The sequence below is a fragment of the Vombatus ursinus genome, unplaced genomic scaffold (assembly GCF_900497805.2).
Source record: "Vombatus ursinus unplaced genomic scaffold, bare-nosed wombat genome assembly UNPS02014926.1, whole genome shotgun sequence".
In the NCBI taxonomy this organism is placed as follows: domain Eukaryota; kingdom Metazoa; phylum Chordata; class Mammalia; order Diprotodontia; family Vombatidae; genus Vombatus; species Vombatus ursinus.
In genome coordinates this window covers 2,660,481-2,684,568 of record NW_020954704.1, presented here as the reverse complement: position 1 = coordinate 2,684,568, position 24,088 = coordinate 2,660,481, and the positions used below count along the sequence as shown (strand labels likewise).

Here is a 24,088-nt window from a genome sequence, read left to right as displayed (position 1 = left end):
GAAGGAAGATGCTGAATAGCCTCCACCTTCCTCAGTAAGGTCAGAGGTAAGGTCCTCAGCTGAGAGTTGACAGTGGGGGAAAGGTGAGAGGCTTAAGAAGAGATTTGGACTAGTTTCTGTGGGCAGTAAAATGGAAGTATGAAAAGGAAACATAATGATTTTTGTTTTGGCTATGTCAAGTTTGAGATTCCTGTAGGATATCCAGCTCAAAATGTCCAATAGGCAGTTGGGAGTACATGACTATATCCAGACTCTCAAGATAACTAGATCTGAGAATGATATGCATAGAAATGATAATTAAACCCATGGGAGTTTATGCAGTCACAGGTTGCTAACATTTCTGTTTTAGTAATAACTCTAAGCTTTTACTCATGACAGTGCTAGTACCAGGAACAGCATTGTCCCTTCTCTTATGTCCAGCCTTCCCTTTAGTTCAAGGCCTACCTCTTCCATAATGTCTTCATTAACATCACTATCATTTGTATCTATATATAACTCATTTTGGAACTTAATTCTATAATGCCTGCACAAAACTGTCATTTGAGGAGATCTTTTTTCCCTCAACCAAATTAAAAACTTGTGAAGGTTAGGGACCAGGTCTTATGCTTATGTGTAATATACTTGTGTGTATATGCATATTTATACTTTTCTTTATGCCCTTCAGTGCCTAGTAATGCTGTCCTTGGTGCTCAGTGCTCACTCAAAGAATAAAGTGGTTTACTTTAAGTTTGTACTATATCTGTATCTTTTTTTCTATATGTTAATTTCTTTTCATTTTCTTACAGCCCAGATGACTTACTCAATGCCTTGAATGAAGGTACTAGTCGTGCGGATGTCATCATCACATCAGGGGGTGTATCCATGGGAGAAAAGGTATGAAAAGGGGACTCATGCCCCCATCATAACTCCCTGGCATATGGTCGTTCTGTTTTTTATTGCCCTGGCATCTGACAAGGTCCTCAAGTAGCCTTTGCCCATTACCCCAAAATCTAGGGCACCTTCAGTGCTACTGAGAGCTATTGAGGGATACGGTTTAGGTGGGTGGAAGATCCATTTGGGTCCAAACCCAAATGGTAATCCAGAATAGGTAGTTTTACAGCTCCTATCAGATATTTATTTTTTAAGATTTCTACCTTAACTTTACTATGCTTCTCCAGGACCATCCCCATAGATAGTCTGTACTCTCAAGAAAGAACTCCCAATCAATTTAGGCAAGTCTGTTATACTGACCCTATATAGATCACCCTACCCAAAGCAGCAACAGAATCCCAGGCTTACTATAGCCCTAACCCAGTTGGGGCCTTAGTAGCTCTAAAGTTGTACTGAAAGCACTTAGCTCCCAAGGTCTGATTAATTGTACTCCAATCTGTAGTTGAAATACAGGGAAGTATTTTTGATCACTTTGAAAAATGGAAGCAAATTTTGGTTTAAAAGAGTATAAGCTCCCGATTACAGATTACAGGTATTTTCTGTGTAGTATCGTAATATCCCAGTTGGAAAAACTTAGAATTATCTGGTTCACTGTCATATCTGAAATATACTTATTCACAAATGCCATTATGTCTGCTGAATATAAAGTCATTAAAGCAGCATATTTGTAAATATTATATCCAGCCTTACTCTGACCTTTACCAGATTTGTCCATCCTATCCTTAGTTCTAATTTCACTGTGTATCTGAAGAAATCATAGAATCCAAGACTTAGAGCTAGAAGGGGCCTTAAAAATCATCTAATCCACCCCGCTTCCCTTATTTTACAAATGAGGAAACCGTGACCAAACAGATTAAGTGACTTTCCTAAAGTCATATAGGTTGTAAGTGGCACAATCAGTATTTGAACCCAAGTCTTCTGACTCCTTCTGACTCTTTTGACTCTTCACTATGCCATATTGCTCCCCAAGTATTAATTTCTTAATTATAATAGTAATTTCCTACTTTCTGAGAGCATGATTTCTTTTAGCCAGAGTTGATTTCTTTCAAGCCCTTTGCTGTGGGCCTGCTCTAATCAATATAATCCTTGGTCCCATCAAAGATTGGGAAACAGCCTCAGAATCCCAGGCCTTTCCCTTCAGAAAATAACCTTCAAAGTATTTGAGAATAGTTTCTCATCTACCAAAAAATCACAAAGGGAAGAATTTCTCTGACTAAAATCACCATTTTGAATAGCTGTGGAAATGATAAATACAAGTACAGTATATGCCATAAGCACAACTCACCAGACAGATTGCTGGGCTGCTTTTCATTTAAAACTTTAGAATAGTCTTTAGCCCAGGTAGAGCAAAGTCCATTAGTCCTCCCCAGAGGTCACAAAGGCAGAATACTGAAGGCTGTACACACCTGTTTTAATTATTCTTACTATTTAGAGCAAACACTATTGGTGTATTACAAATATTAAAATTACAAAAAATTGAATTTCCAGGGAGCATGTCACATGCATGGCTCCTAATAAACTTAATGGTAGGGTGATGATAAGTGGTTGTTATCCCAAAATGTATTACTTATGTCCAAGAGACAAGTTTATAACACAAATTTTCTGGTCTATTATACTTTATCTTGATAAAGAAGGTCCAATTGCCATTTATCCTCCTGGTTGTGCAAGTAAGAAATGAGTCATTTTTTAACTATACATGTGCTACTCCGAAGTCATGCAGCTGAGAGGTAAAGAATATTTAAGATCTCACTGTGCTTATTGCTTGGAATGAGAGTGATTTTTTTGTCCTGAACCTGTGATGTCATTGACATGGGGAGCTCATAGTGAGGAAACTCTATCAAGGCAGAACAGAACCTGTCCCACAACTCCCAGGAAAATGTGAAGTGAATTCCTCAGAGTCACACAGCCAGTCTGTGTCAGAGGCAAGATTTCCCAATGGCAGAGCTGGGTCTCTATCCATTACTGAACGTCCCTCTCAGGGATAATGATAGCTTGAATTTATAGAGTGCTTAAAGACTTATAAAGCGCTTTTCATTTAACACAGAAAGGAATCATTATCTTTATTTCATACACCAGGAAACTAAGTAGTTAACTGATTTGGATGGTGTTACCAAGAAGTTAAGTGTCAGAGCCAAGATTCAAACCCAGCTCTAACTCCAGATATAAGTGCTTTCCCCACTATACCATAATACTTTTATGAATTTCAGAATGTTTCTGACTGTGGAGTACAAAAGGGAGCCTTAAAGACTCCCCTCAGGGTGTGTCCCACACATATATTAAAGTCATTCAAGATTCTCTGACAGACGTGACCACAAAGATAGCTTTGTTTAACCATTTATTGGCTATCAACCTCAGACTCGCCTCAGGGGTAAGCCAGGTTTTCCAGAGGCTATCAACAGATGACATCACTGCATGGAATACTTGTATATTATGGGCTTTCCCTTTTGAAATACATAGATAGTCATTCAAATATAAACCTTGGCTAGCAACTGACTTTTTTTTTTTTGAGGCAGTCAGGATAAATGACTCACCCAAAGTCACACAGCTACTAAGTGTCCAAGGCTGAGGCTGAATTTGAAATAATGTTCTCCTGACTACAGGGCCTGCGCTGTATTCACTGTATCACCCAGCTGCACCTTAGCTACTGACTCTTGAAAAACAAAAAGAACAAAAATTGTACACTGCCCAGATTACAAGATGCTGCTCATTTTTTAAAAATTCATTTGGATAAGAAATTATTTCCTTAATAGTTTCCATCCATTTCCTTTCCTTTTGGGGCAAATACAACTGTTTTCCTTTGTGGTTATGTAGGTGCAATCATCATTCCACACTTGTATCCTCTCTCAGGGCATGTCAGTCCTTTTTTTTAGACTAGGCAAGTTCATTGATTTATTAACCTTCTAGGAGAAGAGAATAAGCACCATTTGGGTTTCCCCTACATAGGAAAGGAAGAGATGGATTATTTTAATATCTCAGGACTGAATTACAGCTATATTCAGTTAGAAAAATTTCAGTGATCAGAGTGGTTTGGAATACTAATAAAATTGTTCAGTCTCATTAAGCAAAGAAAAAGGAATTGCTTAACAATACTAGAGAATTTTTCATTCATAGAAAAGTACAACAGAATCCTATTTTAAGACATACTAGAATCCTATGATTATTTTATTTTGCATAATATCCCTATTTCAGTGTCTTCGGCAAGAACTTTACCTATATTTATACAATAATTCTGCTGGAGGAAAGAAAAATCCATATCATCAATGTTTCCCAAAGCATTCAGTCTATTAGGATCTATAGGATCTAGTCTATAGAATCATATAATTTAGAGGTGGAAGAGGCCTTAAAGATCATAAGATCATAAATCTACACTTGCGGTGGACCTCAGAAACCATATAATGAAACTCCCTTACTTCACAGTAAACGAGGAAAATGAGGCCCAAGGAAGTTAAGGGACTTGCCCAAAGTCACACAGGAAGTAAAGAGAGTCTAATTTAGATTTGAAAACCAAAACCAAAATGGGTGAAATGATTTACCCAAGGCTACATTGGTGAAATCACACACACAGAAGTCCTGCTCGACCCAGGAAGGAGGGAGCCCTTGCCCTCTGAGCTCTGAAATCATTTGCACGGAGTGGTTTTGGTCCTAGCAGAGCTGGACTCTCCAGGAGTCAGGTTTCTTTTCTTATTGTCTCTGGCTCTTTATGCCCCTACCCAGGGTCCAGGGAAAATCACTTAAACTTGAATTTAGCTCCTGAGCTCGTCTCCAAGTATGTAATAAGAAGCTATCCAGTGTACAGTGGAAATCAAGAATAGTACAGCTATTTTTCTATACAAAAGAAATTATTTTTTTCCCCTTTCTGTTTTCTAAAACAAAACATTCTTCTTCTAAATACTGTTATACTCTTCTGGGAGTTTGATGCTTTAAAACATCAAAACATGAATTATTATGCAAGATTTCTGAATCAGCATTTTTCTCTTCAGCTCTCCACTATGTCCTTTCAAATTACTTATCTTTTGGTAAGCCAGGCCAGGTGTTGGGATTTTCCTTCTGCCCATTAGTCATTTTTTCCTCTTCTTCTTCTTTTTCTTTTTTCTTTTTTTTCTTTTTTTTGAGAAGCAATCAGGATTAAGTGACTTGCCCAGGATCACACAGCTAGTAAGTGTCAAGTGTCTGAGACCACATTTGAACCCAGGTCTTCCTGACTCCCTGGCCAGTGCTGTATCTAGCTGCCCCTCAATGGTAATTTTCTCCACCACCTCCAGTGAGCCCCTGACTTTTTTTTTTAATTCAAAATCAGTTTTTATTGATGTATTTTTAAATTAATTTTTTGTTACATTTTCAGTTCTAAACTGTTTCCTTCCCTCTCTTCCCACCCCACACTAGAGAAAGCCACTATTTGACACAGATTTATAAATATATGTAAAACCATACTATGCATACTTCTATTTATCAGTTCTTTCTCTGGAGGTAGATAGTGTCTTTCTTGATAGGCCCTTTTTAGGTGATTTGATTATTTATAATACTCAGAATAATGTGGTCATTCACAGTTGTTCTTTGAACAATATTGCAGTTACTATATACGACATTCTCTTGGTTTTGCTCATTTCACTTTTCATTATTTCATTCAAGTCTTTCCATGTTTTTCTAAAATCAACCAGCACATCATTTCTTCATCACAATAGCATTCCAATAGATGTACTTTGGTTTTTTTACATCACTGTAGCTCCCCCCCAGTATCTTTCCCCATCTCCCTTTCAGAAAGCCATCCCATATCACAAAATTTTCTTTAAAGACAAAAGGAAAAATCTATATAGCCCTAAAAAAAGGTCTGAAAATATTTATAATGTACAACACTTGTGGTCCTCACACCTCTTCAAAGGGGTAAGGTGGGAATATTTTCTCATATCCCTTCTTTCAAGTCATGCTTGTACATCATAATTTTGCAACATTCATTTTTTATTTTGTGTGTGTGATTTTTTTTTTTGGTTTACATCATTGTAGTCACTGTATAAATTATCTTCTTGGCTCTGCTTACTTCACTCAACATCAGTTCATATAGATCACTCTTTATCGTTAATATTCACATTCATGTATCACAGTCTGCGGTTATCTACTTTGTTTCCAATCTTTGCTTCACAAAAAGTACTGCTGTAAACATTTTGGTGTGGATAGGGATGTTCTTCTTATCAGTGGCCTCCTTAGGGTAAAAATCTAGTAATAAAACCTCTGAGACAAAGGACATTTTTGTTGCCTTATTTGCATAATTCCCAGTTGCTTTCCAAAATGGTTGTCACAGCTCCACTAAAAATGATGTGACTGTCTTCCCACAACCCCTCATACTATTTGGATGGAATATTTCAATCTTTTGTCATCTTTGCCAATTTACATTGTGAGATATGAAACCTCAGAGCCCCTGACCTCTTAAACTTAGAAGGTTGCCACTAAGATAGCAAATGTCTATCCCAGTTCTGTCATTTGGTTTCATATTCTCAGGAAAGAAACACAAAGCAGAAGAATCTACAAGGATTTTAAGATCAAGTCTCTAGCTGATCTAGGCCAGAATGTGTTAGCTGGCAGATGTGAGCAGTTTACTATCTTACCTCCTACAGGAAATCCAGGTAGAAGCTCTGACAGGTTCAGAAGGCAAGAAAAAAGAGAGATCTAGAACTGGGCTTCTTAAACTTTTTTCACTCATTACCGATTTTCACTTTAAGGCAGCGTTCATTGGTGTTGTGTAGCGTGATGGCATGTGCAGTACAAAGAGCACATGCTTTGTGTTCAGAACCAAGATTGCAGTGAAGTTGTACGATGCATCACTGACAAGTGCTACTAGAAACACCTCAAATTCATTACGCCTTTGATTTTTAATTAATTTTTGGCCATTGCATGTTCAAAAACCTTTTACTGTTGCCAAATTTTTCATGACATCATATAGGGTCACTCCACTAGGTAAGCCCATCTTACCTCAGTGACTAGGCTTCTCTGATGCTGCTTTTTAAAAAAAAATTTTTTTTAATTTTTTTTTCAATAATCAAGCATTTTTTTTCTCCCTTCTACCTGTCTCCAACCACTGGAATAATGATAATAATAATAGCTAACATCTATATAGTGCTAAGAGCTTTGCAATTATTATCTCATTTGATCCTCACAAAAACCCTGGGAGGTAGGTGCTATTCTTATCCCAATTTTACAGATGAAAGAGACAGAGGTTAAGTGATTTGCTCATGATCATATATCTTCTAAGTGTCTGAGACTGAATTTGAGCTCAGGTGTTCCTGACTCTAGGCCCAGCACCCTATTCACTGTGCCACTTAGAAATACAGAAACCTCATATCATATAAGCATAGTTGAGTAAAACAAATTCCCACATTGCCCATGTCCAAAAATATGTTTCACATTTTTTATATTAATCCATCATCTCTCTTTCATGAGATGGGCCCCGTTCTGCATCATTAGTCCTCTGGAATCGTGATTGATCATTGATTGCATTCATCAGAGTTCAAGTCCTTCAGAAATGTTCAGCTTTACAACATTTAATGTGATTATATAAATTGTTCTACTGCTTCTGACCTTTTAACTCTGCATCAGTTCATATAAGTCTTCCCAGGTTTCTCTGAAATTGTCTTTCTTCATTTCTTACAACAAAGTAGTATTCTATTACATTCATATAGGATCCCACAGTTTCTAGTTATTTGCCACTACAAAAAAAAAACCAGCTGCTATAAAGATTTTTTTAAAATATATGACCTTTTCCTTTCTTTGAAGCCTAATAGTAGTACTAATTCAAAGGTCAAAGGGCATAATCACCTGTAATTCAAAATTTCTTTTCCAGAATAGTTGTACCATTTCATAATTCCACCTAAAGCATCAATATGTCCATTCTCCCACAACTTCTCCAACATTTGTCATTATTCTATTTTATCAACTTTGCCAAAATAATAGGTTTGAACCTGACAGGTTCAAATTGGCATTTCTTCAATAGTGATTTGGAGCATTTTTTTCCCTCGAAAACTGCCTTTCCACATTCATTGACCATTTATCAATTGGGGAATAGCCCTTATTCTAATAAATTTGAATCAGTTTCTTATATATCTTAGAAACAGGACCCTTTATCAGAGAAACTTGCTGCAATGATACTTTCCCAGTTAATGCTTTCCTTTTTAATCTTAGCTGTATTGACATTTGCCCTTCTCCAATCCTGTGGTACCTCTCCCTTTCTCCATGATCTTTCAAAGATGACTGACAGTTGCTCATCAATATGTCCCATTTCTTTCTACATTTTATCCTAAGATGTAGCTCATCAGGTTGTAATAACTTGAACTCCTCAAGCGCAGCTAAGTCCTCTCTTACTGTCCCTCTGTATGTTTCAAATAGCAGCTCCTTGTTACTAATTTTTATACTGTCCTTTCCATTCTAAAAACCAGTCTTCTAAGCCAAGAAAAATAAGAGCTGAGCAGCTCTCCCTCTTCTCCAATTTTTATCACTTTCCCATCTACTGGAAACAACAGTTATATTACTTTTTTGTTCTTCATATTTTCCTCTAAATACTTGAATCCCTAATCTCATTTTTTTTGTCTTGCCTTTCCTTTCCAGACTCAGCTTACTCTGATCTTTAGTACTCTTGACACTATTCTTACAGGACCATGCCATGCTTTTGTATTCATCTTCCATCTTCTTTATATAACTTCTTAAGTTTTAAATAAGGTCCCTGTTATATCCTGCCTAGATCATTGTAATAGGCCTGCTAACTGATCTCCCTACCTCCATTCTCTCAGACCTCATATAGACCTCATATTGTTCTGCATCTTTCTAATGTACTTGTCACATACTGCTGTGTATTATTTCTTTTTGTTCTTATCTCCCATGCTAAAAAACATACTCTGGGAAATCTCTGTCTTTTTTTAATGCAACTATTATTTCACTTTCTGTCAGTTAATATACATTAATTTTGTCTTCCTCCCACTTTCCCCTTCTCCAGGAAAAAGAAATGAAAACAAAACTCTTATAATTCATATGCCTATTCAAGCAAAAAAAAATTCTCACATTGTGTCCAAAAATATATGTCTCATGTCTACACCCAGAGTCCATCACTCCTCTCTCAGAAGAGAGCTAGCATTCTTCATCATCAGACCTCAGGAATCATATGTGGTCATTGGATTAATCAAAGTTCCTGGATTTTGCTCCAGCCCCTTATTTTAATTGTGTGAACCTTCCTGTTTCGAGTCTGTTTCTTGTAAATGACATATTGGTGTATTCTGCTTTCTAACCCATCCTGCTATCCTCTTTTGTATCGTGGGTGAGTCCTTGCCATTCATATCCATAGTTGTGATCATGAATTGGATATATTTCTCCATTCTATTCTCTTTATCCTTTTCCTCCTCTATTTCCCACCCCCTTCTTATAAAGAAGATGGTGGTAAGAGAGAAGGCATGGCTTCTTTGATTTGATGCAGTCTGCTTGTGTTTCTCTGCCCCTCTTCTCTCTCTCATTCAGAGTACGATCACAAGTTCTTATTCATTTAAAGAATAATAAAAAAGAATAAAGAATAAAGAAAAATAAAAAATAAAGAATTTCTTTTAAACCCCTCTTGAAGATCCACCTTCCTTAGTTAGAGTTTATTTTGCTTAGGATTAATCCTTCCCTTAATCTATGGTACTTATTCCCTACTCTCACTTCTCACATTCTCGCACTGACATTAAGTGAAATGTATTTCTGTACCTAGTTGTATGCATGTATGTGTGTTCTTCCTTCCTTTGACCAGCTCAGATGAGAATGAGGTTCAAGTAATGCCTGTTCCCTTATCCTTTCCTCCTCATGTATATAGTCTTCTGCTGGCATACAGTGATTACGTTAAATAATTTTCCCTACCCTTCTATTCCTTTTTCCCATTACTGGGTTCCTTCCCCCTCCCTTTACATTCTTCATCAAAATGTAACAGAACCATACCCAGGCGCTCTGTCTTTTTAGACTCTATGACCCCTGATAATGATAGGGCTCTGAGGGGATGCCTCAGCATCTCCTCGTATTAGAATTTAGTTTATCCTTATTTAGTCTCTTATGATTGTTTGCTTATCCTTACTTTTTTTATGTATTTCTTGACTCCTGTGTTTTTATTTTAAAGTTTCAACTCAGCTCCAGGCTTTGTTCCCAAGGTATGAGGCACAAGCTGCTATTTGTTTCTAAACTTACTCCTTAATAAACATAGTCTAGGGCCCATGACCTCTCCTTATTCTGAAATACCATCCCTAAGTGCAGGTCCCATTCTCAATCTGCCCTGGATCTGTGACCTGCAACTGAGTAGTGATAGAGCTGCTGGTTAGCACCTGTTGCCACACGCTTCCAAGGACAGTCCCCTCCCAGTGTGTCTGAGACCCTTTCTTATCCTGTTGCACAGCCTCAGCCCTCTTTCAGTCCTTGCACTGGAATGCTCTGTACAGCCCTTTCTGGCTAATTCCTGTCCTTAGTGTCCATAGACTTTTCTGTCTGTCTCCCTTTGCTAACTTAAACATAAAATTAGTGACTTCTCCTTGGATTTCCCAGTCAAGTATTGTTTTGATGCATTTTCTCTATCTTGGTGGAAAACCATAGTTCTTCCTGCTACTCTACCATCGTGGCTCCTCCTCTGATGCAACTTTGACCAAGTCTCTCCACCCACCTTCCTCCCACCCCCAGCAAACTTTAGAGAAAAGGAGGAAAACAAAGAAACTAATCAGAGTTTGCTGAGTCATCCCAAAACACTGAGCCCTTCAGCTTTGAGCCACACATATCCACTAAAGTTCCCAGGTGAGCTCAGTGAAGACTCTATGGGAAGAGCTCTAGTCATAATTCCATAATATAATAACTAACAGAGTAATAACTTAACAGAGCTAGGATTCAATCCAGTAATCTTTCTCATATATCACACTGCCTCAAAAGTGATATGCTTTTTAGTAGGGTATTTATGTATGGTGTAGTTGTATTTAGCTACTATAGAAAAAAGGCCAAGATCTCCTACTGCATCCTGGGTCATCTCCAGTCATCCTGATCTATATCTTGCCATGGACCCACTTGCAAGTCAAGGCATCACTTTCCTGATGTCATGGTCCTCTTCAAGAATGAAGGACAAACAGCAATAGCTACCTATAAGTACTGATTGCTTTGGGGTTTTATTTGGGTTTTTTGGGGGGAGGAATGTTTGTTTTGGTAGAGAGAAGGATATTTTTCTTTGTGATTGGTACTTGGGCTGGTGGGAACTGTAAAATATCAGGGCTCTGATCAACTCAGTGGAAGCAAAATTACTGCCCTGGGTTATTATGCACAGATCCCAGACCTTATAAGTAGCAAAGTGCAGTGAATTGCTTTTCTGAACTACAAAATCACAACCTCAGCTAAGACTTGATAGTTCACAGAGCAGCTTGAGCACTCCACTTTGTCTCCACCCTAAATTTAGCAGTGGTCTGTCTTTATAATATTCATTCCAGCACCAACAATCAACATTCAGTTTAACTCAGCTAAATTCAACTACTATTTATTAAGCACCTATTATGTACAAGGCACAAGGATTATATACCCACACATACACACATGCACAAGAATAATAAACATTCGCTGTCCTTGAGAAGCTTGAGGTTTAGGAGCAAGGTATACAACATGAACTCAAGTATAATATAAGGTAGGAAGTGATCGAGGGCAAAGAAGAGACCAAAGAGTTGTAGGAATGTTTGAGGAAGATGAGGACTATTGGTTCTAATAATTGGTGGATCAGGTTCCGCCTTCACTAGGAAGGCGGAACCTGAGCGAGGCTTTGGAGAAAGATAAAGATAATGAAAGGCAAGGAAAAAAGAACCTTCCAACCATGGAAGACCATTGAATGGCCACTTGAGGCAAGAATTAGAAGTCCAGTCTGACTGGAGCATAGATAGAGTAATGTGAAATAACTGGAAGCATATGGAAGCTGTGTAATTTTGTTTTGTCACAAAGATAAAGGGAAGCAAGGAAGGAAATAAGCATTTATTGAGTGCCTACTATGGCCATGAATTAATTGTGCTAAGTACCTAATAAATAACTTAATTTATCTTCATAGCAACTCTGAGAGGTTGATGCTATTAAGATTCTCATTTTACAGTTGAGGATACTGATGCAAACAAAGGTTATGTGACTTGCCCACGGTCACACAAGCTAATGAGAGTCTGAGACTATATTTTAACTCAGGTCTTCCTGATTCCAGAACCAGCATTCTATCCACTGCACCAACAAAAAGGAGCTACTAAAGGTTTTTGAGTGGAGGCATGATCTTTTCCTTTCAGACCTTTGATCTAGAAGATTAATTTGGCAGCTTTATGAAATATGGGGAAAGACTGGTGGGCTGGAGGCTAATTAGAAGAATATTATAGTGGAACAGATAAGATAGATCTGAACAATCTGAACTAGATTAGTGGCAAGGTTCCAGATGCAAGAGATGTTGAAGTAGAAACAACAAAACTTGGGAACTGGCTGATTACAGATGGTGAAGGTAAGGACTGAGACAAAGGGGAGTTGGAGGTTACATACATCTGTCACTAGGAAGATGATGGTATCCTCAGTAATAGGAGGAAGATTAGAATTTTTCCAAGCATAATGAAAGGTCTTTGAAGGATAGGGATTGTTTTGTTTCTGTCTTGGTATCTCCAATCCCTAGCAAAGTACCTTGCCTATGGTAATTGCTTCAAAAATGTTTGTTTTCTTGAAAAAGCAGTGGGTTTAGGGTGGAGGGTTCAATTAATTCATTTTGGAACATGTGGAGTTTGAGCCGCTGAGAGTACATCTAGGTGGCTATGTGAAACTGAAGTTTCACTGGAGAGAGTCATACCCTTGATCCTGCCCCCATGCTAACATCACCCTAACAGCTAGCACTGCTACCACTCTAGTACAGGCCCTCATCACCTCATGTCTCAATGACTGTAATAGCCTCTCCTTACTATGATCCATCTTCCTAAATGATCTTCCTAAAGCACAGGTCCAACTATGGCACCCCCCTACTCGATAAACTCCAGTCGTTCCTTTGCATAGCACTTCAGCGAATCTGTGTTTTGATTCATGTGGGCATAACTTGCAACAGTGCAGATTGCTACCCCAGCGATACCTCCTCCGCCCCTGTGCCTATAGTTAATGTCCTCCCGTAACTTTCACAGTGGAACCATGCAATGCACTCTTCCTCTTGAATCCTTGGCATAAAGTAGACATCACTGTGTCATTCAGATTGCCCATAGGTGCTACATTTGTTGAAATGGATTAGATTAGATTGGATTAGGATTGTATTGAATTGTGTCCCTAAGACAGGCATAGAAGACAAGGTCAAAAGCTTCAGGAAGGGGAAGGGAATAAGCATTTATACATCATTTACTCTTGTGCCAGGCACTGTGCTAAGTGCTTTACAAATGTCTTATTTGAAGATCAAACAAAATAGGAACTGAAAAGCAGCTCTTAGATTTAGTAATTAAGAGGAAAGATATGCCTCCTTCCACAAAAAAAAGAGAATTATGAAAACTTTACTAGCTTGTCATTTTGAAAACAGATGAACTTTTATAAAGATATAACATTTTATATTATAGTCAAATGTGTTAAGAAGCAAAACATTCACTTTTGCAGTAAACCTCTCTCTGTGAATGTATTATTTGCAAATAGGTAGTACACTGAATTCAGGCTTTATGTTAAAAATTTTTTTTAAAAATATGGTGTGCAATTTGTGGACATACGCCATAATTACAAATTTCTATTGTAAAGAGGCTTGCATGGTACCGAAGTGATGTAACAGAGCACTGAACTTGGAGTCAAGAAGATCTGAGTTTGAATCCTGCCTTAAACACTTACTAGCTATGTGACCCTGAGCCAGTCAATCTCAAGAATGAGCTTCACTTTCCTCATGTGTGAAATGGAGATAGTAACAGCACTTACCTCGCTGGGTTGTAGTGAGGCTCAAATTAAATGACAAATGTAAGTGGATGGGAGTCAACTGAAAAAAGAATTTGCTTAGGTGACTTGGGTGGAGGCTCTCATTTTTTCTCAGATATCTTTGGTTCTGAAATGGGCTGCTATTTTATAGAAGACCCACCGGGCATGAACAAGTCCCTCAACCATCTGAACAGATTGCTCCTACTTGAAATGCCTTTTGATTCATTGATGTCCAGCCTTGTTCACACCTCTGATTGACTAATTCACCTAGCTGTGTTCTTACCTACTGAATGAATCACCAAGAGAGCCTCCAGCCAAACCCCTTCAAGGGAAGTTCTCAATTAAGTGGAGTAGGATTCAGTCCACCTCCACCATTGCATGTGTGTAAAATGTGTGTAAAATGTAAAAAACCTTAAAGTGCTATGTAAAAATTAACCACAATTTTTAGAAATAGGGACTGGATTCTTGATTTCGTTGCCACAGGGAACTTCCTGGAAAGGAAACTCCTCTACCAATTCAGGTTGGCATTTTGCTGTCAAACTCAAATGGAAATGGGGCCGCTAAACCACACATAAGGATACCTCCAGGGTGCATATTGACTTAATATTATCTGTGTTTCATTACATTTTAATCTGGTTCTGACAGCACTCTGGAGTGTTGTGGATAGCAATCCTGAAGGCAGGCTGCATGTCCGACACCTCTGACCTAGAGCATTAGAGGTGATGTGATTGTCCCGGTGTCACATGACCAGTGTGTATCAGAACATAGGTCTTACTTGCTCCAAGGTCTACTCTCTGTCCACTATGCCATGAAATGACAACAATGACAACGATTATGATCATGATCATTTTCATACTCTTTCAAGTCAGTTAAAAATTATTTTTGATATATCAAAGTGGCTAAACTACTTTGTAAAATTCATGTATGGGTAAAATTCATAAATGAAAAACAGTGTAAACAACACATACAATTTTCTTTATGCATCTATTTGCATAATAAAGAGGCAGAATTTACTATTGGTATTTGACTTGGCAAGAAATGAGCATAAAAATTGGTACTATGAAAGTTTGTGAAATAATAGGATAGAGTGGAAAGAGCACTAAAATATGGAGATGGGGACTGAGTTCAAATCCTATCCCTACTATTTATTCCCTGCAGGACTTTGGACAAATCATTTTCTCTCCTCATTTCCTTCAGTATAAAATGGTTTCTTCTAGCTCCAAATGATCCTGTGGATTGGAGGACATCCTAATATGATTTTACCCACTGCTTTGGTGGACTGCCTTGATTCTACAGGACAACAACCCTTAAAGTGCTTATCCCTTCCACCCTGACAGCCAGTTTAGTCATTATAGGATTGGTCTTCGTAGTTTGGAAAGACTAACTCCAGAGGCCTGTACAGTTTCCCTATTCTTGTTCTAATAATTTAAGTTGTCAGACCCCTTTCTCTCAGAGGCTTAATAGTACAGGCTTCTGGAATTGCTTTTCCTGAAAACATTTAATTGAGACCTTGGAACTTAAAGTTAAAATCATCTGGACAGATAATTTGATCTGGGCATATTCACATCTACTTTTAAAATGCTTTAACTCTTGACCACTGTTAGTCATGAGAACAAACCCCAAAATCTGAAATAGTTTTAGAAAGAAATTTCTTTGGTCATTTGGTAGAGGAGGAAAGCTGGAAGGAGGCTCCCTGATCCAGGATCTTCAAGGTTTACATTACACAGGAGTTCAGAAGAATACCAGCACATGAACCACATGTAACATTTAAGCTATTTTGTAGAAAAAGAAGTTCCCAGGCAAGGTCCTTTGAGATGTATATCAGTAAACATAAACATTCAGATTTGGGGAACACAAAACACAAGCATTGGTGTTTAGCGTAGACCAAGGATCTGGGTAGGATCCAAGCATTCCCTGTAGCCACCTGGTTTCCCCAGGAGCATCAGAGGTCAGTGTGACCTCGACAGTAAGCTTTTGGGTTAGACAATTCTAGCTACATAAAGCTAGGTTCAAACAATATTAATAAATAAGATTTTCTGAACAACATATATAATAAAATGTCTCCCTACATGATCAGTTCTAAAAGATCTAGAATTCATAAACCAAAGCTATTTTCCCATTTTCTTTAATAGCTTATATTTAGCAATCTAGACTTCATGTCCATATCTCATTTAGAATGTTGGCAATCCAGCATGCTATGTACGTCCTTATCTCATAGTTGTATTTAGGCACTAGAGATGAAGTACTGTAGGAGACATATTTGTGATATCTATGCAGATTTGTTTCTTTGGGTATTTGTGTTACCAAGAAATTAAATCTTTCTAAAAAAATAAGGAAGATAGCCTCACTAAATTATACTTTTATAAGCAAGATAACTGAAATACATTCATTCTTTCTTTTCTTTATTTTAATAAAACTTGAAATTATAGCTATTTTTTTCATATTTGCAGGACTATCTCAAGCAGGTGCTGGACATTGATCTTCATGCACAGATCCATTTCGGCAGGGTTTTTATGAAACCAGGGTATGACATTTTTCTTGTGTCAAAAAATATATATGAGTGTTGACTTACACTTTGCTGGAGACTTTTTGTTGAAAACTATGATTTATTACACTTTAATATTATGTCTCTTTCCTTCTAAGATATTCACAGAACATTTAGCACAAGAATAATCACTACCTAAATTGGAAATTAATGTGCAAATAACACCAAGCAGTTTTCTTTCTTAGAGCTATAGGGTAACAAGGGCTTTACCTGAGGTCAATGAAACTTATAGAGCACTGAGAGTATATATCCTTCTTGAGCAGCAGAGACACAACTGAATTTAGCTCTTAGTTAGGAGGAATAATTAGCTAAATTAAGAAGCTACTATACTTCCACTACCCCCCATCCGGAGCAGCTGCTTCTCCATTGGAGTTTTGGGATCTCTCTCCTTTCTGCAGGGGCCATGAGTCCCAAAATCTCCCTCCTTCAACTGAATAACTGAATTTGTCTTAAAAAGTGGCTGAAGGACCCTTTTAATTCTACCTTATAGAGGAATATTTTGTAACTTGTCTCAAAAATTGATATGTACGTATATATGCATCTGAACTTCCTTATGAATGAACACTAATTTGTTAATAGTTAGCCCTATTAATAAAACAAAGCAACTTTTCTAGACTATTACTTACACAGCCTCCAGGTTAATCTAAGTTTTCATCATCTCACATCTCCATTACTACAGTAGTTGGTAGGTTTGTTTTCAACAAAGTCAGTCTTATGGAAGAATTTTCTCCCCTTACAATTTCCAGACCTATTTTCCTCTCTCTTTTTGTCCCTCTTTCCCCACCCTACCTTTCACACTTCCCAAGGAGAGAAGGAATAAAGTTTGTATGTCATATTTTATATAAATATTCAAACCTTGGACTTTTCCCCATAAACAATAACCACTTTGTTGTTACTCTTCGTGACCCCATTTAGGGTTTTCTTGGCAAAGATACTGGAGTGGTTTGCCATTTCTTTCTCCAGCTCATTTTACAGATGAGGAAACTGAGGCAAACAGGGTTAAATGATTTGCCCAAGAGGCCAGGTTTGAACTCAGGTCTTCCTGACCCCAAGCTCTATATTCTATCCACTGTGCCACCTAGCTGCCTCCAAAATAACCACTTAGGGAAAGGCTAATAGACAAACTTTAGCTGAGGGTCTACAACCAGTGGCAAGTCCCTAAGACATGTCCTACACCTGAGTTGTTGGAAGGAGCAGGTGAAAGAACATGTCTCCAAATTACATTATACTCTTCTCACAACCCCAATACCTAAAAGCTCTGATGTCCTATTCAAGAATCCTTGGGCCTAGTCTATGGAAAAGAGATATAGGGGTGATTTTAACCCTATTCTATATATTTCTATGCTACTTTATATCCCAGTTAAAGGGATATAACATGACTGTTGCCTTGAGGAAATCCCTGAAAGTGTGGGAGCAAAGTAAGGAGAGAATTTAAAGGTGTTGATATTCTCATAAGTGAATAAATATATTAATAAGTATTCAGATACTCTCCAGTTGCTGTAAAGGCCAAGTTGAGGGGTGAAGTACTAATCCTGATGAACTTCCTCCTCCTTACGATAGTCAAGATACTAAATAACTTTTTTTTTATGCTTAGTACATTTGCCCTTTTTCTCATCATTTACCAGTGTATCTATCAACGTAAATCTTGGGTTACCCCGCCCAGGTACTTTCTGTGTTTCTGTATATTTCTAAGCATCTGTGGAAAGAAATACAGGATTAGGACAAATCCATTACTAAAACCCCTCAATTTCAAGAATTCAGCAGGCTTAATAGATTGAACATAATCCAGGGGTGGAGAACCTTGGGCCTCATGTGGCTCTCAAATCCTCAGGTGTGGCCCTTTGACTGAATCCAAACCTCGAAGAACAATTGCCCCAGGTGCCTCACCCCTGAATATAGACAAATAGTTAACCGTCTTTGTAACATGTACGAAGCTATTAAATTGCTTGAAATTTTTTTTAATCTAGGAAATAAATTATATAAAGAGTTATAACTAGGATTAATATGATTGAGGAAAATATTATAAACCAAAAACTGCCCCTGGAGCAAGCAGCATGAAAATAGCCTCAGTTAAGGAATACCTATTCCTAGTGTGCTCATCCTAGCCCACCATCTGGAAGGTTTCTACTTGAATTTCTTGCTAACTAGCTGCTAAATTCTTGTTGTTTCTACCCTATTCTAAATTTAGCACCCTGGTAGAAAACCCTGGTTGCTTCCAGCCTAGTTGTAGCCCTGATAGAGGACAGCATGGTAGAGTGAAAAGAGCTCTGGATATGCAATCAGAGAACCTCAGTTCACATTTTGACTGTTTCTTACTACCTGTGTGCTTTGATAGGGCATCTAGGTGGCACAGTGGATAGAGTTCCAGGCCTTGAGTCAGGTAGATTCATCTTCCTGAGTTCAAGTCTGGCCTCAGATACTTCCTAGCTGTGTGACCCTGGGCTAGTCACTTAACCCTGTTTGCCTCAATTTCCTCATCTGTGTAAAATGATCCAGAGAAGAAAATGGCACACCACTCCGGTATGTTTGCCAAGAAAACTCCAAATGGGATCACAAAGAGTTGGACAAATTCAACATTCTCTTTATGATAACAATAATAATAATAATAATGATAATAATAACTTATATTAGCACTTTAAAGTCTCCAAAGTTCTTTATATATGTTTATTTCATTCAATCCTCACAACAGTCCTCTGAGTTAAGTAAAGCAAGTATTATCTCCATTTTGCAGATGATGAAGATTAGATGATAAAATTTAAAGTGACTCACCTAGGGTGTCACATAGCTAGTATATGGCTTAGCCCATACTCAAAACCAGGTCTTCTGAGAAGTTCAGTACTCTTTCTATAACACATTTTAGTTATAAACAACTTTTCCTGCATTCTTGGGCTGTCCAGGCATGGGAGTCAAGTTCCTCTTCTATGACTGAGACTTTATTATTATTATTGTTGTTGGGAATGTGAGACTGGCATTAGGATCTCTCTAAGGTTCCCTCCGTGGGTATCAAGGTTTGCTTTTTGTCAAATTATGCATCTGAAATTTCCCTGTGGTCAAGGAGGACTGCTAGCTGAGTTAACTAATAATGGACCTTTGAGAACAAAGTTCCTTTTGTCTTGATACGTTGTCACACAGACCATTCATAGGATGATCATAGTTTTAAGTGACCTTAGCAACCACTGAATCTAACTCCCTCATTTTACAGATGAGGAAACTGAGACTAAATGATTTGCCCAGGCTCAAAGAGCTCGTTCAGGTGCCATTTAGTGGAACTTTGTGACTCAAGTCTAGTGCCTTATCTACCACACCACACTGCCTCTCTTTCCTACTGAGAAGAATATTTGTTTTAGATATATATTAATTATTTTACCATGGCTGTTCAAGTTTTTTGGCTAGGTATTGCCAGTTTAATTAATTATACAAAGGACATTCCAAGTGAGTTTCAATGTACTTCTTGTTAACCACAAACATGAATTGATATGTTCTCTTCTCTATGTAAAGTATGCAAACATCTCCTGCCCTCACTCCTAGAGGAGAGTTATTGGTCTAATATCTATGATTAAAAAATTCTCTTAACTTCTCTGCTATTTAATTTGGATATTCCTCTTTCTTCATTCTTTGTTATTCAGGGTTTTTGTGGGTTTCTGGGGCTTAATGGTTATTCTTCTTCCCTGGAGTCATAATACCCAGTTTGTGACTTCAGTCATTTGCATGCATGCTTGTCCTAGTCTGACTACCCCAGAGAATAGACAATGTGAGCTGAAAAGTACCAAGGAAATTGCTTCCTAAAGATAAACAGAAAATAATTGCTATTTAGCCACAGCATTTTTAAGATAAGACACTTATGTTTATAATCATTCACATTACAAACATTATTTGGTAATGACATTTTTGTGTTAATAGGATTTTGTTAAAGTGAATTGGTTGCAATCACATTTTTAGCCTTCAAATTCATAAATGACACAAAACTGAAGCCCAGCCTCTCCAAAGTGAATTAGCAAGAGGGAAGAAATGATCCCTTTGTCTGTAGGAAAAAGGAGAAGGAAGCATTTGGCCCAAACCAGCTCCATCCTGTTCCTGGATCTTTGTGGGTGGTGTTTTGTTTTGGTGATTGGCTTGGGAATTAGAGAAATAAGAAGAATTTAAGGGCTATTGCTACTAGATATCAAGACGAAAAGAAGCATTAAAATTTCTGGTAAAGTTCTTTCCACCCACCACAGGCAATTATGTTGTTTCATTTTGGAACGACTGTAATGTAGACAGAAGCCTGTTCTTAGGCCTTTTATGCAGGATTATTTTTGTACGAGATTCTTTATACTATTTGCTCTTCTTAACATACCAGTTCTAACAAGTTTGGATGTCTCTTTCTCAAGCCCATAGCAAATTAGAAGCAGGCAAAGACTGGCCCCAGACTGCAGTGATAAGTGTCAGCAGATAGCCAGACTCTAATAAAAGAGGTAGCAAAGCCATAAAGACAAATCACAAGAACTCAAAAAGTGTGGGATCTGTGGTCATGACCTCCCAATATCACTGAAGAGGAGAATAACGATGTTTATAATAATAACCTTGAGCCACCAAATTAAAGACCTCTGACCCACTTTGGCACATTCTTTTGAAAAAAAAAAAAAGCTAAATGATTTTCAGTATTCTGTGAGTAAGAAGTCAGGTAGACATACAGTATATCTTAGTTAAGAGCTCACAGTTAGATAGTGCTTTATATTTTACAAAGGGATTTAATTTCAATTCACCAAATACCTATTTGGTACCTACTGTGTTCCAAGCACTGTGCTAGGTTGGTAAATGAGATATAACATATAATCTTTCTCAGGGAGCTTTCCTTTAAGGTAGGGAGTGCAGTCCTGAATTTGAAGATGAGAAAATGGGGCTCAGGTTGATGATGAAGTGAGTTGTCATAACAACGGAGTCATACAGCTAGTAGGAGGAATCAAACAGCCAGTAAATATATATCAGAGCTCAGACCCCAACCCAAATCCGTTTCTTTTTCTTCTGTTATACTGCCTCTTAGTATATGATATCAATTTTAGAAAGATTTTCACTTATGGTAAAAACAAAAAACATGGCAAGAGTTTATTCAGTAAACCCTAAGTGTTCTGATTAGCTTAGGTTACTATAATAAAATTTGATCTTCAGTGCAAACCAAGAGATTAGTCCAATAGAAAGAGCTCTCCAGCATTGAGTAGTGAGCTGAAAGGTATATGAGCCTAGGAAAGTAAAGAATCGAATAATTGGAAGGGTAGAGTGAGCTTTGGAATTTATAGTTACACATTTGTACCACAAGCAAATTAAAGGGAGGAAAATGACATACTTAAAAAAAAAAGGTGGAATATCTTGAGAAAGATATTAAAAACAAGTCTCCTTAAATTCTTTTTAAACATTTCTTTAGTGTTCAAGGGGCTATAAGAAAGATCAAATAAAATAAAGTTATTTCATAACATGTGATCATTTCTATGTTATACTGACATAATAGGAATACCTCAATATTTAATTCAATTGTATATTTTATATCTAGTACATAAAAATGACTTAATTTCTCTCTAGCCTGCCAACAACATTTGCAACCTTGGACATTGATGGTGTAAGAAAAATAATCTTTGCACTACCAGGTAAGAGAAACATAATTTCTGTGGCTTTCTCTGAAAAAGGGACAGAAATATTTTGTGCTTTCCTACTTAAATCTTTTGAGTTCCATATCCTGGACGCTACTTCTTTCTGACCACTTACCCTTCAGCTCATCATAGAAAGCTGGCAGATGATGACTATGAGTAAATCAGATGACCTCTGGGTTTCCTTCTGGTTCTGAAATGCTGTGATTCTATAATAATGTTAATCCACCTCTACAACTCCTGAGAGCAGAGATCCATGGATTCTGTGGAGGAAGTCCAAAACTGCTCTAGCCTTCAGAAACTGAAATCTTAACCCTTTCCACCAGGTTTGCACATACACTGATACTTCATAAGCTCTTTGCCAGACTCATTACAGCCAAGTCTCATTCAGGATTTTCTCCAGAGCCACATGACCAGTACCAGTCATGCAAGGCTGTTTAGGCACTGTGGTAACTAGGCCTCATTTCCAAACATACAAAAAAGTTCATAGGATCATACATGTAGAGTTGAAAGAGGCAGACAGCCCAAGGGCTTTCTGATCCAACTCTTCTCTTTTTAAGATGAGAAAACTGAAACCCAGAAAGTAATTTACTAAAAGTCATACAGATCATAAAACATCAAAGAGGGCACCTGAATCCAGGTTCTCTTTGCACTGTTAAAATGTTGCCTCCTTAATACGGTCTTTCAAAAAATAAGAAATCAGATTCAATTCAGTCAGATCTGACATTTACAATTCCTTTGGATTTGGGGTGCTTATTTTTTATTATAAAATAAATTTAACCAAAAAAATAAATAAATTTAACAACTAAGTTAATGTTTATATATAAAGGTAAAGATAAGAAGTATTTGATATACATAGAATAAAACAAATGTACTCTAAAACTTCTAAAACTTTAGAAAGATAATATAAACTTTATCATTAAGGACTTAAAGCAGCATGCAAGTAAATTAGCTGTCAGAAAGCTTGTTTCCAAGGTGAACTGGTGAAAATGTGATGAATGAAGGGTCCCGTGGCCCTTTCATACCCCAAATGTAACTATTTTTCTATTCTCATTATTACAAAATTGTGTTCCATAAAGAAATGATTGCTTGTCACTTCTTACTTCTTTTAGTCTGTAAGAAGGTTGATATAGTCATTCTTTTATTTATTCAGCAAACATTTTTAAGCACCCATTATTTGAAAGGTGTGCAGCAATATGACATACAGTCAATCAACTAGCAATTATTAAGCTCCTAATATGTTCCAGGCACTATGCCAACCAATGGAGATACAAGGAAAGGCAATAAAACAGTCCCTACTCTCAAGGAATTCACAGTCTAACGGGGAGCACCAAGCAAACAACTATGTAGAAACAAGAGAGAGACAGAGTAAAATGGGGCTGATGTTGGAGGGAAGGCGCTCTGTGATCCTGGCAAGCCTCTTAAATCCTCAGTGCTCCCAGGTGACTCTTTAAGACTGTGCATTGCAGAACAGCTGCTGTTCTGCTTTAGTAGACTTACTGTCCTCCCTGGAATGAATAGGATCCTAGACCGAGAGCTGCAAGGGACCTTGGAGATTATCTAGTCCAGCCCCTTCATTTTACAGATGAAGAAAATCAGGGGAAGAGGTTTGTTCACAGTCACAAAGGTAAGCATCAGAGGCAGGATTTGAACCCAGGACCTCTGACTCCACAGTCAATGAAATCAACCCCTCCCATCCCCCAAAAAAACATTACAAGTCACTGCCCTAAGTTCTATACAAACATACATGATCCTTGCCTTCAAAGAGTTTACAATCCAGTAAAGGAGATAAGACCTGTGTATAAATAACTATAATACAAAACAGAATGTGTTTTCCCACAGTTATTTGGTAAATGCACTGGAGAGGTGCAAAGTGTTAAGAAAGTTCAAATGAAGAAGAAGTCTAGCTCTTCCTTCTAACCCATTTCTTCATATACTTATCCCTAAGTCTGTCTTTGTATACTTGAAAGCACAGGTAAGTGGAAAGGGTGCAGGAGAGGGCAGATAAGGAGAAGAACGTGGAAGAGAGCTTCTGACCTTTACACTCACAAGAGCACTGGGAGCAAGGGAACTCAGGCTCTTT

General features: G+C 37.6%; 1 protein-coding gene across 2 annotated transcripts in view; it reads left to right on the top strand.

Moving 5' to 3' along the window:
• GPHN (gephyrin) overlaps positions 1 to 24,088 on the top strand; it is a 757,059-nt gene that overhangs the window by 714,976 nt on the left and 17,995 nt on the right. For both annotated transcript variants that reach the window (XM_027843732.1, XM_027843731.1), the window contains 3 exons: positions 786 to 873; positions 16,290 to 16,363; positions 21,941 to 22,005. In XM_027843732.1, the coding sequence (XP_027699533.1) occupies positions 786 to 873; positions 16,290 to 16,363; positions 21,941 to 22,005 (227 nt within the window). The remainder of the gene's footprint in view (positions 1 to 785; positions 874 to 16,289; positions 16,364 to 21,940; positions 22,006 to 24,088) is intronic.